Source organism: Nesoenas mayeri (assembly GCF_963082525.1).
Source record: "Nesoenas mayeri genome assembly, chromosome: 9".
In the NCBI taxonomy this organism is placed as follows: domain Eukaryota; kingdom Metazoa; phylum Chordata; class Aves; order Columbiformes; family Columbidae; genus Nesoenas; species Nesoenas mayeri.
The window spans coordinates 25025628-25039762 of NC_137557.1; the positions used below are offsets into that span (position 1 = coordinate 25025628).

Here is a 14135-nt window from a genome sequence, read left to right on the forward strand (position 1 = left end):
GTCCAGCTCAGTGAAATGCTGAATGCCATCAGTTTACAGCACAGGAGATGGTAGGTAACAACCCTTCTTGGAGCTTAGGCTGTTCTGTGCTGTCCTGTGCCAGAGGCTATGCTTCAGTGGTATTCATGAATTCCTGCCAAGAGCTTTGCTTCTGAGCAACAGCAAAATGTAAAGGCTGTAAACACTGGGTTGTGACAATAGCTTCTGGTTTCCTGTGGTTCTGGAACTGCTGAAAGCATGAGTCTGTTCCTTTGCCCTAGTGACAGTGGGAGTAGATGCTAGTTCAGTCTTCATGGGGACCTTCAACAGCTGCAAGATCTGATAAAAAGGAACATATCTTGCAATGAACATTTGCTTGGCAAAGGAAAGGATATGTTGTCTGAGAAAGCTGACTGGGATAACAGTTTCATCAGACACCAGCTTTTCACTGGCAAAGCCAGTGTTGGCTTGTCCCTACACCCAGACCATTGCATTCTGCCCTTAGTTGAACCATTAGGGCTGGCTCAGGGTTGGATGTGTCCAAATCATAAATAACTGAGGAATGAGAAGGGGAAAACAGAATGGAAGGAGAAAAGTGGGAAGAGGAGGGGAGTGCTGTGTGTGTGCTCACTGCAAACACAATGTGGGAGAGACAAGGGGAAATAACAACACAGTTTATTCATGTAAAGAGCTTTTAGGAGCAAATTATGATTTTGGGTCTCTCTGTCCAGTCATAATCTGATAGTTGATGCCTGCTTCTTCCCTTAGATATTGACTAAGATCTTTCAGGCTGTGATGTTGCTCTTGCTTTAATTGCCTTACATTTACCTCAGCTTTCCAAACATTTTTGCTAGAGAACTCCAATTCTCCTCATTGTTCCATCTCTGTCTTCTGCTGATTGGTCTTTCTTTCATTTTTTGCAGGAAAATAATCAAGGCTCTTTCTTGTTTCCACTAGTTCTGCCTGTGAGTTTAACTGAACAGGTTCTGCAGTCGTGGATGAGATAGGAACAGCTTCTGGCAGCAATTCCCCTGTTCCTTTTTGTGCTCCGTCCTTGTCTTTTCATTCTCTATCTTGTTTCTCAGGTGGCATTTGAAACAGGAGAGGGCTCTCCCAAAGCTTGTCTGGAACTGCATACAACACTGTCAAAATGGTACTGTACACTGCAGCCATACCAGGTGAATTAGGGTGAGGAGGCGGGGCTGCACAACCTGTATAGATCAACACTGTTACAGACTTGACTAGTTTCACTAGACCCTTCTGCAAATCAGTGCAGGATGGAAAAATAGATGCCAAGCACACAGAGAAGCTCCAAGTGGGAGGCAGCTGATAATGTATGGTTATGTGTAATTTTGTCAACACTGTATTTAGAGTTGAGGAGGAGAGAGGAGTCACCTCTATGGAGATGAAGGTAAAATGAATAGCTGCGAGGCTCTTTTCCCAAAGCCAATTACACTGAGCATTTCAGTAATGTTCAGCCTGTGACCGCAGAGGTGTTACATCTCCAGGCACTGCTGTCTGCCCGTGAGCTGCTCTGGCAATGCTCTGTCCACTTCAGCTACCATCATATTCACACAAAAGATGCTCAGTGACAACCTGCAGGAACTGCTTCTGCAGGGCCACATTGTGTCCTTGTGGCAGAGGCAAGAGTGCCCCGTTAGATGAACTCCTGTTCAGTGGCGCTCGTGTGCTTTCTCCATGCTTCTGCTCCTGTGACCCACTTGACCCTTGCCATCAACCTTGTGCTCTGTTTTGAAACGCCTCCATGGCAGAAGCACCTGCTGAGCCTGTCGCTCAGCAGCAGCAAGAGGCTGTTTATATAGTGGCCTCGAGGAAAAGAATTGTACAAAGCCCACAAAACTTCTGGACTTTGTTAGTGAAATTTGTTGGTCCCGTGTCGCTGGTGGGAGACACTGAGGAAGCGCAGCAGCATTCGCGGGGCTGCTGTGCCTGTGCAATAGTCAAACACAATTCTTTATGTGTTGGGGTCCCTAAGCGGTCAGTATTCTGCACAATATCATCTCGGTAGGTCTGCCAGCTTAATTTAATGGGCTTCAATTATTTTAGAAGCTCGGCAAACAGATTGCTACTTATGTAAGCAAATAATGGATCTGACATACTTATTGTATCAGTAAGTAGAAGATGGGCATTACTGTGGATCTAAAAAACGAAGAGTCTCAAATCTCCAGGCAAATTATTTAAGTATTTTCATATAAGCACTGCTAGTGTTCTGGACAGGATATTTGTGAACCAAAGCAACAGTTATATCAAGTAAGTAAATACAGACTGTTTTTCTAGATAAATGAAGTAGGTGAGCTGAGCCTGTTGTTTCACTAAGCATTTGCTCTTTCTCTAGCTTGATTTCCTCCTCTGTTGTTTTCTCTGTAAATCATTTCAGAGTCCGCTCTTTGGGTTCAGGTACTGGATTTAGAAATCACACAGAGCCAGGAACTCCTGCAGAGATCTGTTTCATTCAGTGTCTCTATGAGTACTGGGTCAGAAGCCTCTCTACTGTACCTTCTCCAAGAAGTTCTTGAGAGTCCAGCAAGTGATTTCACACATCACCTCCCTCAGCTACAATAGTAATCAAATAAATTATTATAGTAGTGTTGTTCCTGTGAAGCCAGGAGTCTCATTTGGACTGGAGTATGCCTTTGCTTACATGAGCATTGCCAAATGATACCACAGAGGCCTTCAGTGCTCTTTGGGCAGCAGATAATATATGAATAAGTAGCTCACCCTTCAAAGGCTTACTGGTATCTTACTGTGGTGTCTGCTACATACCAAACTCATGTGATGCAGTGTCTAAGGCACGTGTTGGTGGGACTTAGCTCTTCACATATACCCAGAGCATCCCTTTCTGAGCATGAAGAGAGAGATTTTCTTTCTGCAGGTCAACAGAAATGCTGCTGCACTTTCAGCTGTCATGGAGCACAGCCTGTAGTAACTCAGTCAGACAAAATGCAGAGCCTCACCACCTTCTACGTGACATTTGGGGAAGGCGAGATGAGTAGCTACAGCGAGGGAGAGGGGCAGCCAGTGCAGGATGATGGTTAGATGAGAACTGGGCTCTAATAGCTGCACCAGAACCAAGATGCTGAGTGTGGGGTGGCGGGGGCTGATGTCGCCCATCATTCTCAGCGTGAAATGCAGTCAGTTTGTGGGTAGCTGTAAGAATAGAGCAATAACAGTTAATTTACAGTAAAACAGCAAAAGCTGTTCAAGTTTCATCTCCAAGGTGACAGTCAAGATACCATAAATGTTGCTTTAAAACTCTAGGGCTTTACTCATATTGCTGATCTGTGGCTATTTTTCCCTACCCTGTTGTGACCACATTTAACTTGTCAGTGCTCTGACTCTGAATGGGTTCTTGCAGTAGAGCACTGGAGCCATCAACAAGCACATACACTTTGTAAATTAATTTCTCTGCAAGCATGGTTCAGTAGTTCTATTTACACACTCTTCATGTAATTCATCTAATGATGCTTGTGATTGATAAATTCCCGTGCCAATTGCCTTTCTATATCTAGAATTCCTTCAGATTCTATACAATTACAGAATTTTTTAGTGTTACTGGTGCACTGGCTGCAAAATCTGTTTTGCGTGCAGACTGCAGGTTGTCTGAGAACAGAACAAACCAGCACTTCAGCAGCAATGTTGGGTTTGCGTGTGGGCAGTGTGAGGTTCCCACTTCCCCAGTAATCCTCCCACCTCTCCCTCCTCGGAGCTTCCACTGGAGCTGCTGTAACTTACACCCATGGAAAGCTGTGGCTCCTGGCCCCTTCTGTCAGGGCATATTAGTTCAAGGATATTTTTCTAAATGGATATTCAGAAACCTTTGCAACCTAAAAGAGTTACTGTGAGATTTTTTTTTTTTGGTTTTCACTCCATTCATCAGTTTCCTTGTAAAAGGAGGATGATTCAAACTGACTTTTCTTTCTTATCCAAAATCTCAGATTTTATGCCTTTCCAGGGCTGTGCTGACTGACAATAACTTTTAGCTTCAGTGAATAGTACAGAAAGGCTTGCAAATAATTTGTAATTATTTCTCACACATTCTCTTTTCTTTTTTTCTTTGACTGTTCAGTGTTATCTGGGAAAATCAGGGACATCACTTATTCATTCTTTAAAAGAACTAGGAGGTGAAGTTCAAAATATATGAAAGCATGAGGCTGGGTATTCAGGAGGAGACTTAGTCACTTTGTAATTATCTGAAAGCTTTTGGAGACCTTTTCACTGGGGGAAAAGGGTAATAAGCAAACCCCAGTGTGTCAGATAGGTGCACAGAGAAGTGGAGAGCTCTGGGGGAAAAAGCCTGGAAGTCAGCCTGCTCTGGAGTGTGGCAGTTCAGGGAGCGATACTGATACATCGAAGCTTTTGCAATGTCCTGCCATCTCTGGATCTGTGGTCATGTTACCAGTGCAGAGCAGAGGCTCTGCAGCCCCTGCCAGGCTGGCCAAAGGCTTTGGCACGGTGCAGTCAGTGCAGCAGGCTGGGTTTTGTGAATCCCCCTGGCATGTGCAGCTTGTAAGGAGCTGTGACGTTGGGGCTGAGAATTCAGTTGTGCGACCCAGATACTCAGCCCTAAGCCCAGTCTGGCAGCAGCATGGCTTCAGCCATGGTGCCCATCACCTGCAGTGGTTGTATTGTTGGATTAGTGCAGGACTGACTTTAACTGCAGGGCCCAGTTCTGCTCTCTGTTATACTGGTGTTTCATTCTGGAATATCACTATGGGAGCCACAAGATTTCTACCACTTTGAATCGGAGCAGAAATCAATCCTTTTAAAAGCTGAAATAAATTGTGGCCAAAATAAAGGGACCTGAATACTTTTGAAGAAGTCTTCTTAATTAGAGCCTTGAGATATCAGTATTATTTTAGAACACTGTCTTTTAGTCCTTTCATTTCCAGTGTAGTTTTGTCCTCTTTAAATGCCCAAATAATTTCCAGTAAGAGCTAAAAGATTCAGGAGGGGGGGAAAAAAATGTACTGCATGAAATCATTGTGTTGAAACCATCTCTTGCTTGGAAAGCTTTTCCTTACTAGTCTCTTCTAGAAACAGAAAAGGTTACCTGCAGGTAAAGGACTTGTGTCCATAAGGACAATGCTATTTTGAAAGCCAGGTTTTTTTTGTCACTGAGATATGTTCCCTGATGTTACTTCAACCCAGCGATGACATTCCTATAGCCATTTGCTAAGATACATCTTTGTGTTTATTTTTTTTGTGGCTGTCCACAGTATAGGAACCATTTGTATTCAAGAATGTTGTGGAGAAGAAAAGATACATGTTCAACACTGCATGTCTCTAATAAATACATTTAAATTTGCTTTTGTTTTCTACAGTTGCTTTCCAATGATGGGAACCACTGTGCAAGGATTGATATAAACAAATAAATTAAAATAAAAACCTTGCCGAAGGCACCTTAGAGCCTGAGTTGGCAAAAGATAGATAGTGAAAAGTGGCCTAAGGGGGTGGAATGACAGGCAAGGCCCTGTGTCTTGTGAGAAAGAGATGAATTAAACTCAGGTCTCCTGAGTGCTGATCTTTTGCATAGTTCAGAGGACTGTGCCTTTTTAAATTCAGTTTCACTAAGAATATTCAAACTTCATCTACAGGGATAATGAAATCCAACCCAATATAAGCACTGGTGCACAAATGCACTTAAGATCATGTACAGCTTTGAACAAGCAGTTCATTTCGTTAAAGCCAGTGGGTTTACTCATAGTCTTGAACTCACACACACACATATATAGGTTTTGTGCTACCCTAGAGCTGGATTTTCTCTGTTGAATTATGTGATGTAAATCCAAATCTGTGTATCTTTAATTCAGCATCCAGGAAATTCAGGGTTTAATTAAAGAAATTCTATGTCCTTTCACTCCCAGAGGCTCTTTTTGATAGAGGTACTCCTCAAAATACACCAAGATTAATTTATTCTGCATTTAAAGTAACATTTTAAAGAATTTTAAAAATGTTTAGGCTTCAAATAATTCCTTCATTTAAAAAGAAATTGAATGCTATAGCCCTTTGTAGAAATTGAAAGGGAGGAAGTTTCCTGTTACATGTATTTTTCTTCTGTTTGTTATGGTGAACAGCATAACGGATCGGCTTGGTCTCAACTGCAAAAGCTGGTAAACACCCAAAGGACAATAGAAATGACAAAATTCATTTTAGTTTTTAGATGTTTTCACTCATTCCTTATACAGTGAGCAAATAATAAAAAACAATGTGATAACACATTTTCATATTTCAGTTTCTCCTTCAAGAGTAAAAAAAATACTTCAGAAGGATAAGATGACAAGAAGCATTCTGTATTTCCAAAATTAACTATGAAAGGCAGATTATCTGGGCATGTCTGAAAGCTATGCGTAACCTTTGCACTACAAATATCTCATTTCAAAAATGTCATATTCTGCTTATTGAGTAGGGCTCCCGTAAGGCTATTTTAGGCACTGTGCTTCTGCTTCTAGATGAGAAATGAAGTTATTACAGCCTGCATGTTTTGTTTCACTTGCAGTTTATTAGAGCTAGGTAATTCCTAGATGTAGGATACTATTAAACAGGAAGGGTTCCTGCCCAGCAGTGTATACTCGGCAAAGTTCGGTTTTGCTTGCAAGGATCATCGTGCCTCCAGTTTAACAACTGTGACAGTTTGGGCAGTCCTGATGCAAATAAAAGGAGCCATTAGCATCACTCCTCGAGCTCCCACAGCCAGAGCAGCTCCGGTGAGGGCACAGAACCACGGAGCAGTTGCTGAGGTACCTGCCTCTGGATGCACAAACTCCTCGCTGACCTGGTGATGTCTCGCATTTGAGTGTCTCTGAAGTAGGACACACAGGAGCTTTGTGGTGCCATTTGGCATGACTGGTTAAGGGAACGTGCAGCTGGCAGGGGGAGAAACAGTCCTCACTTTCGTTTCTTCCATTTAGCTTTGGATCAGGCCCTGTGTGCGCTGAAGTACGAGTGGCAGTCTCAAGGCAAGTTACTGGAGACAGTTGCACCAAGGATGTAGTAATCCGTGTTGAAAAGCATTTAATTACTCCATGTTTAGAGCAGACAACAGGGCAGTATGTGTATCTCCAATATATCAGCATGGTTTGCTTTTCATAGGAGTTTATGTTCCCAGCAGGCACCGAATGCTTTTTCTGCCTGATAAATGTCAAGTACTTAAAGTAATCTTGCCTGTTCCTCTCTAGAGATTGCCAAATAATCTCCTTTCATTGGCTATGGGATCTTGCCAGGCCTTTTTCATTCATGCACATGTATGCCTGCCAAATGTTGGTAACACAGGAAGCGTACAGCTACTCCCTGCTTCTTTCATTAGCTTTGCACAGCTCTGTTTGGTTGCAGAATTTCTGGTTTTGTTTTGGTTTGTTTTCTGTTGTGGGGCTGGTTGGTTGGTGGGTTTTTTTATGTTATTCTGGGCCGAAAGGGTATAAACTTTCTAAAGTTTTAAAAATATTCAAAGTGTTTAGTTTTAAATTTTAGTTCGAAAAGTCCAATTTGTCAAGGAGGGAAAAAGATCCCAGTAACATACCAGAACCTGGAAATAGATGCTTTTACAAAATAAACTGTGGCAGATGAAAACATGCTTTTGGTAGAAAATGGAAAGCAAATCTTTCACCTTGTCACATTTTACTGTGTGTATTATACAGCAACACTGGGCCATTTGACCTTTTTGTTGATAATGTCACCGAGATATTTTAGGCTAACGTTACATATCATGCAATGGCAAATGAGAATGCTGTATGTGTCACTGCAGTACTTAATTTCAACCCATGCAAAAACACAAGACTAGATGGCAGAATGTCAATCATTTTTCCATGACATTTCTTATTTCCTTTTCTGTAATGTAATAACTTGTGAGTGTTGTATATGCAAACACCAACACCTAAGGACAGGCCTAGACCATGTGGCAGAACCTTATCAGTTGGATAAAAACTGTGGAAATGGAAGAAGGGAAGAGGTAAAATATGCTATTTCTAGCAATTTGTTTGAGAACACAGTACTCATAACCACTTTTAGCTATTTTTAGGTAAAGATATCAGTTAACAGTAGCCTTGAATGTGCTTCAGCACAAGAGCATCTTTTGATTACTTTGTCCATCATTAACATCTCTCCAGATAAAGAAATGGAACAAGAGGGTTACGGCTGTGAGGCAGAGAATGTTCTCAGGGTGACACCCGTGGCACAGGAGACACAGAAGACAGGAGAGGGAATGAGGCTGTGCGGAAGGCACAGGAGCAGGAAGCGTTTGTATCTCTGGTATAAATTATGGCTGGTAGCATGATGCACAGGGAACTGAAGATTGCAAGAAGCCCCTGTGTAGAAAATACACAATTTTCAAAGGCAGCAAAGTCCGTAATCCTTTAGCCAGTCTAAAGTAGAGTTCGAGCCCTAGGCAAGATTTTCAGAAATGATCAGGCAGTTTGTGCCGGTCTCATTGACTGTCTCTTCGTTTTAATGACACCAATCTGAACAAGATTGCTTTTGCCAGGGTTGTAAATCAGATTAACAGAGGTGTGGGGAGAGGATTGAGATCAGATTTATGTCAGTAGAATGTATAGGAATGTAATAATACAAATAACAGACTAAACAGAAGAAAAATGATCATTTAACTGGAAACATGGCAAGAAAAATCTGCTAGTATTGTCAAATACATCAGGAGTAATATTTTCTGCAAAGCCCAAGTGATTCTGGTAGCCTACATCTCATTCCCAAAGTCTATCCTAATACATTCAAGAAAATTAATTTGGGTTAATTAAAAAGACAAATGTGCATTAGGATATATCCACAAAGTGAAAGTCTATCAAGCTACTAAATACCATAATCTGTGGTAGGCTTTGCATGTCCCTAGCCTGCTGCAAAGTGGAACACATTAATTGGAATTATCGTGAAAGCGTAATATAGTTTTTTTATGTTTTTTCTTTTTTGTTTTAATTCTGGCAAGGTTTATTTTTCTTTTTGCTTTGTCTACCTTCGTTATACGTTAAGCTTAAATAAATGCTGTGATTCTGTAAAATGCTGTCTATGAGGACCAGTGTCTTCGTATATGTGCACATCCATACATTCATAGCTCCTTACTCCTAAACAAAACCGGAATTTTGTTTACCATCTGCCTTTATGGCTGTGCTTTGTAATAGTTGGAGAGGTTATTTAGCAGATGAAAGCAGAAGTGTGACAAGGCAATACCACCAGTGCGAGTCCTCCTCTGACCCTGAGCATATCCCATCAGTAAGATGCTGTAGCACCAACATCCTCACAGGGTGGCAGGACACTGTCTCTCCGCTGGCAGAACAGTGCCTCACTGCTGGCTTTGGTAATACAACTGAGGCTGGTTCTGACAGAGGGATTTTAACTCCGTGAGCACCGCCTGCTTGGTTTCATATTAGAAATTTGCTGGCTGTTCTGTGATGGGTCAGCAGAAGGTGTCTGGAAATTTCTCAGAGCACCGAGTTTACAGTGGCAGATCTGTCGCCATGAGTAGCAAACAGCAAAGGTTGGTAAGACAGGACAACTGCTATTCTAAACTGGCCTGCAGGTTAGGATTTCTTTTTTTAATTTGGAAATGTACAGTGAGGTATCAAGGCTTTTAACGCAGGAACTATTTACCCTATAGGAATCTAGTTTAGTTTTAGTATATGTGGTAAATTTTGCTTCTGAATTAGTTAAGTCCACTTAGGATATAAACTGACTTCATCCAAACGTTGAATGAGGCATTTTATTAACCCTAACATTTAATGAGATATTTTATTAACTATTTATGCAAAGTGAACAAAATGCAATTTCCACTTTTTTTAATTTATTGTTTAATTCCTAAAGAAAAGTTTTTAATAAACCTTTGACCTCTTATTTCAAATGAATTTCACCATAATGTTTTGATCTGTAATTTCAAAGATTAAAGGGTCTACCATTTCTAGAAGTAACATGTTTTGGAAGGATCTGAATCTGTGAGGTACTTTGTTCCCACTTGATTTCACTGAAGTCTCATTAACTCATAGGGTAGAGTCCAGATAAATGATTAGGATTATCCCAACAGCAAATTTTACAGTATCGGTATGTGTTTTCTTTCTCAATGCTGAGAAGAGTGTTGTGCTTTATGCAAGAAGTTACTATAAATAAAAAGGTCTTGATTCATCACTGTGTTGCTGCAGAGTTACATCCCTGTCATTCCAGTATGAATGTCCAAGATCTTTTCTTGAAGCCATAAGGAATTCATTTGGATACTCAGTTTTATGTCTTTGACAACTCTCTGGGTCTTCAAAATCCCATAACATATAAAAATGGAAATTCCCCTGTCCAAAGAGTTTGGGAGAGAACAGATGTCTTGGAGGAAGGGGACTGCTCACTGGTTAATAGTGGAATGTCAGAGCATTCTGCGGGAAGATTAGGAGTGTTTTGAACAGGATGTTAGTTTTGTAGTGTTCTATTGATGCAATACCAGAGAAAACCAGCAACTGCCTAGTCATAGGAAATTCTTTCCGGAATCATGACAATGTAACAAAGATTCTGTGGTTGACAAAGTGTGTCACGTTCTTCTCATGAATTTATATTTGATTCTGCTTTCAGTGTCAGCCAAACCAAGACCTCACAGTGATGAATACACAAAGAAGATTCCACCTCCGAAGCCGAAACGAAATCCAAACACTCAGCTAAGCACCTCTTTTGATGAAACGTATATCAAAAAGCATGGCCCTATGAAGACAACGCTCACTAGGGATGCCTCTTTGTCGCAGGTCAGCAGTCCTGCCCCAGACACAGAGGAAGAAGAGCCTGTTTATATTGAAATGGTTGGGAATATTCTCAGAGACTTCAAAAAAGATGAGGATGACCAAAGTGAAGCAGTCTATGAGGAGATGAAATACCCTATATTTGATGATGTAGGCCAAGATTCAAAATGTCAATGTGAATATGACCATCACACTTGTTCTTCTCAGTGTGTTACTCCCACAGTGCCTGACCTGGATTTCACCAAGTCTTCAGTGCCATCTACTCCCAAGGGCTTGCTTTGTGATATACCCCCACCATTTCCAAATCTGCTTTCTCACAGACCTCCACTGCTGGTGTTCCCACCAGCACCAGTGCAGTGTTCCCCAAATTCTGACGAGTCTCCTCTAACTCCACTAGAGGTGACAAAGCTTCCTGTTTTAGAAAATGTGTCTTACATCAAACAACAAGCTGGAGCTTCTCCATCTTCACTGCCACCTCATACACCAGGCCATCAAAAACTGGAGAAAGACCAGACAGTATCTCATGGAACTAGCACCACTGGGCATACCTCCTCACCTCCTCATCCTTCTACTTTATACAGAACACAATCTCCACATGGTTATCCTAAAAGTCACTCTGCCTCACCTTCTCCTGTCAGTATGGGTAGGTCTCTTACCCCCTTAAGCCTCAAAAGACCTCCACCTTATGACTCTGTACATTCAGGAAGTCTCTCAAGAAGCTCTCCATCAGTGCCTCATACTACAGCCAGAAACACATTGCAAGAAGGAGGAAAGATGGTAAATGCCTCGGTCAGTACCTATGGGTCGTCATGTCAGAGTGGTTCCCGTTCTCGAACACCCACCAGTCCTCTGGAGGAACTAACCAGCCTCTTCACCTCAGGACGAAGCCTCCTGAGGAAGTCCTCCAGTGGCAGAAGATCTAAGGAACCTGCGGAAAGTAAGTTCTTGATGTAATTTTCCCTCATTCTTCCTTGTATAATAATATCTTTCAGTATATTTTACTACATCAAACACTTGCAAAAATCAAATGTCTCAGAAGTCTGAATTCCTTATAGAAATTTCTTGTAATGAGAAGAAAAGTTATTATTGTTAAAATTTCTTTAGTCTTCATATTGTTATATTTAAGATGCTTAAGTATGCATACTGCACTACGGAAGTACGATTCATGGTTTGGCCTTGCAAAAGTAGTCAGTTTTCATTAACTTTTCCACATTTGTAAGGGTCCAATGTGAGTTGGGTTCTTCCCACCATGTCACATCCTTCCTTTCTTGCTGGATGCTAAGACACGGTAATTGTCCAAGCAGCTCGTAACAAAATAGCCCAACAGTAGTTGTTTTTGGCAAAGATCCATTGATCGCCATGAACTTGGCCAGTGATCATGGTGTGTATGATGGGAACCAGAGGTACCAGCTTAGCTGATGCCTCTCCTTCCAGCTGCCTCCTTCTGTGCTGTGCTACAGAGTCTCTCTCTCATTTGTGGTGGTGTGCCTGCTTGGGAGGCCACACTGTGAATCGATCTGAAAACCAACATGACCTATAACGTATTATTCACACACAGAGAAAAGCACAGGAGGAAGTTGTACAGGAAAACCTTAAGCCAATATTGACTTTTCATTTGGTGTATCATAAAATCATCCCATATGTATTCAGGTTTATGCAACATACACCTATTTCTGAGCTAGTGAAATACGGAAACTCCTAATGAAATCAGCAGGAGTCACAGGTGTGAGCAGAAGCAGAACCTGGCACCAGTATTTCTGTTACAAAAACATTCCCGTTCAGTGGTGCCAGAGACATTGTCTCACAGTGGAAGGCGGCCATAACACCTCAGTCAGAGTGCAAAGTGGGCTCAGTATGCTTTCTCCTCCAACTTCAGTAAAATCAGTTTATGACTTTGAAATCTTGACGCCTGCCTAATGGAAAAAGCTCTCTGGAGAGCAGCTGATCTTGTGTTTGTCCAAGTGCTATATTATACCTATTTGGCAGCTGTAATATATTACATAGATGTGATAAACTACACTGATTTACACCTGATAAAGGAAGGTGTTCTGGCTTCCAGGCTACCATATCGCTAAAGAAGTGAATTCTGCACTGCCTTGCTGGTTGTGTTTGTGTCTCTCTGTTACATTACTCATCGTAGCACAGACACATGGCTTTGCGTCACACTCGAGGGGCTCACAAAAACAGCCCCTCTGGGTTTGCATGGGCAGAGGTTGCCTGTCTCGCACCTCTGCAGCTGAGTACACACAAGCATGTAGGCACAGAGAAGCTTGGTGGCAATGGCTTGGGTTGGCATACAAAACATTCCTCCTGATCCATGGACTCCACTGTCCCAACCTCAGCAGTTTTGTTCTTATTCATGTCTGTGCAAATCAGGAATAATGACTCTGAAATCAGAAGGTGGAGGCGAGAATGGAGTTAGCAGGATACTGAGAATACAAGTTTGCTTCAATATTTTTGTGGCCTGCAATCATAAATACCATTTTCTTGAAGTCTTGGCTCCATGATTCAGTAGGGTTTCACTAAGTGATTAGAGTAACAAGGATACAATAATGCCAGATTTGCATGCTGGATGGAAGTTTATACATAAAAGTAAAGATGATTCTTGTAACTGAGAACAATTATGAGGGATGTGATGTGACGTTTATGAATAATTGCAGTGAAGTGGCAGGGAGATGTTGGCAAAGTGCAGACAAAATTGGACGTTATTAAACATGCTTCTTATTCATAAGTGTACAGAAATCCCCTGTAAATCCCATGCTACACTAAATCTACCTGGTGAACTTTGTAAGCTGGATGGTTTTATGCTTACTGATATAGGCAGAAGTACCAGGTTTGGAACCTGTAAAAATTCCTGCAGCGAATGTGGCAAGTCCTGGGACATTTCAGCAAATCTGTGCTTCTGTCTCATACGTGCCCCCAGAAAGATTTTCTCTATATTCCACTTGACTGAAATTGAATGCAGACCTTTCAAGGAACTTTTCACTGATAAGTTTAAAATAAATCTTGCCCTGCAGATTTGTATGAAGAACAGCTTTCTTCTTGGCCTCTCAAGGAGCATTCTGCTTGCTCCTTAGGAAGCAGAAATGTGCTCCTTATTGGTCAGGAATGGGAGCACAAGAGAGAAATGGAATAGAAACTGTGTTCATTTACTTTAAGGACAAAACATTCATGTTATAAATAGACACCAGTGGTGAAAAGACTCTGGAGTGCAGCTGTGTTGAGTAAATGAACAGACTGCCCATCTAATCCGATTGTAATTCGTCTGGTATTTACAGTATGACTTAATCCTGTGGGATTACTGTGCTGAGCAAGAACCAGATATTACAGAGGTAGAAGACACTCTAAGATTTATAGAAAGCACATACAGCTCTAACATTTTATATCTTGCAATTCTACATTAAAATGATCCTCCATGAAAGAATC

The 14135-nt window shown here is 41.5% G+C and overlaps 1 protein-coding gene across 1 annotated transcript in view; it reads left to right on the forward strand.

The window, feature by feature from the left end:
• The window catches only part of NYAP2 (neuronal tyrosine-phosphorylated phosphoinositide-3-kinase adaptor 2), a gene marked incomplete at its 3' end in the record, with an annotated part of 126972 nt that overhangs the window by 63970 nt on the left and 48867 nt on the right, over window positions 1-14135 (forward strand). Inside the window, exon 3 of the mRNA XM_080349761.1 lies at window positions 10549-11646. Coding sequence (XP_080205887.1) covers window positions 10549-11646 — 1098 coding nt within the window. The remainder of the gene's footprint in view (window positions 1-10548; window positions 11647-14135) is intronic.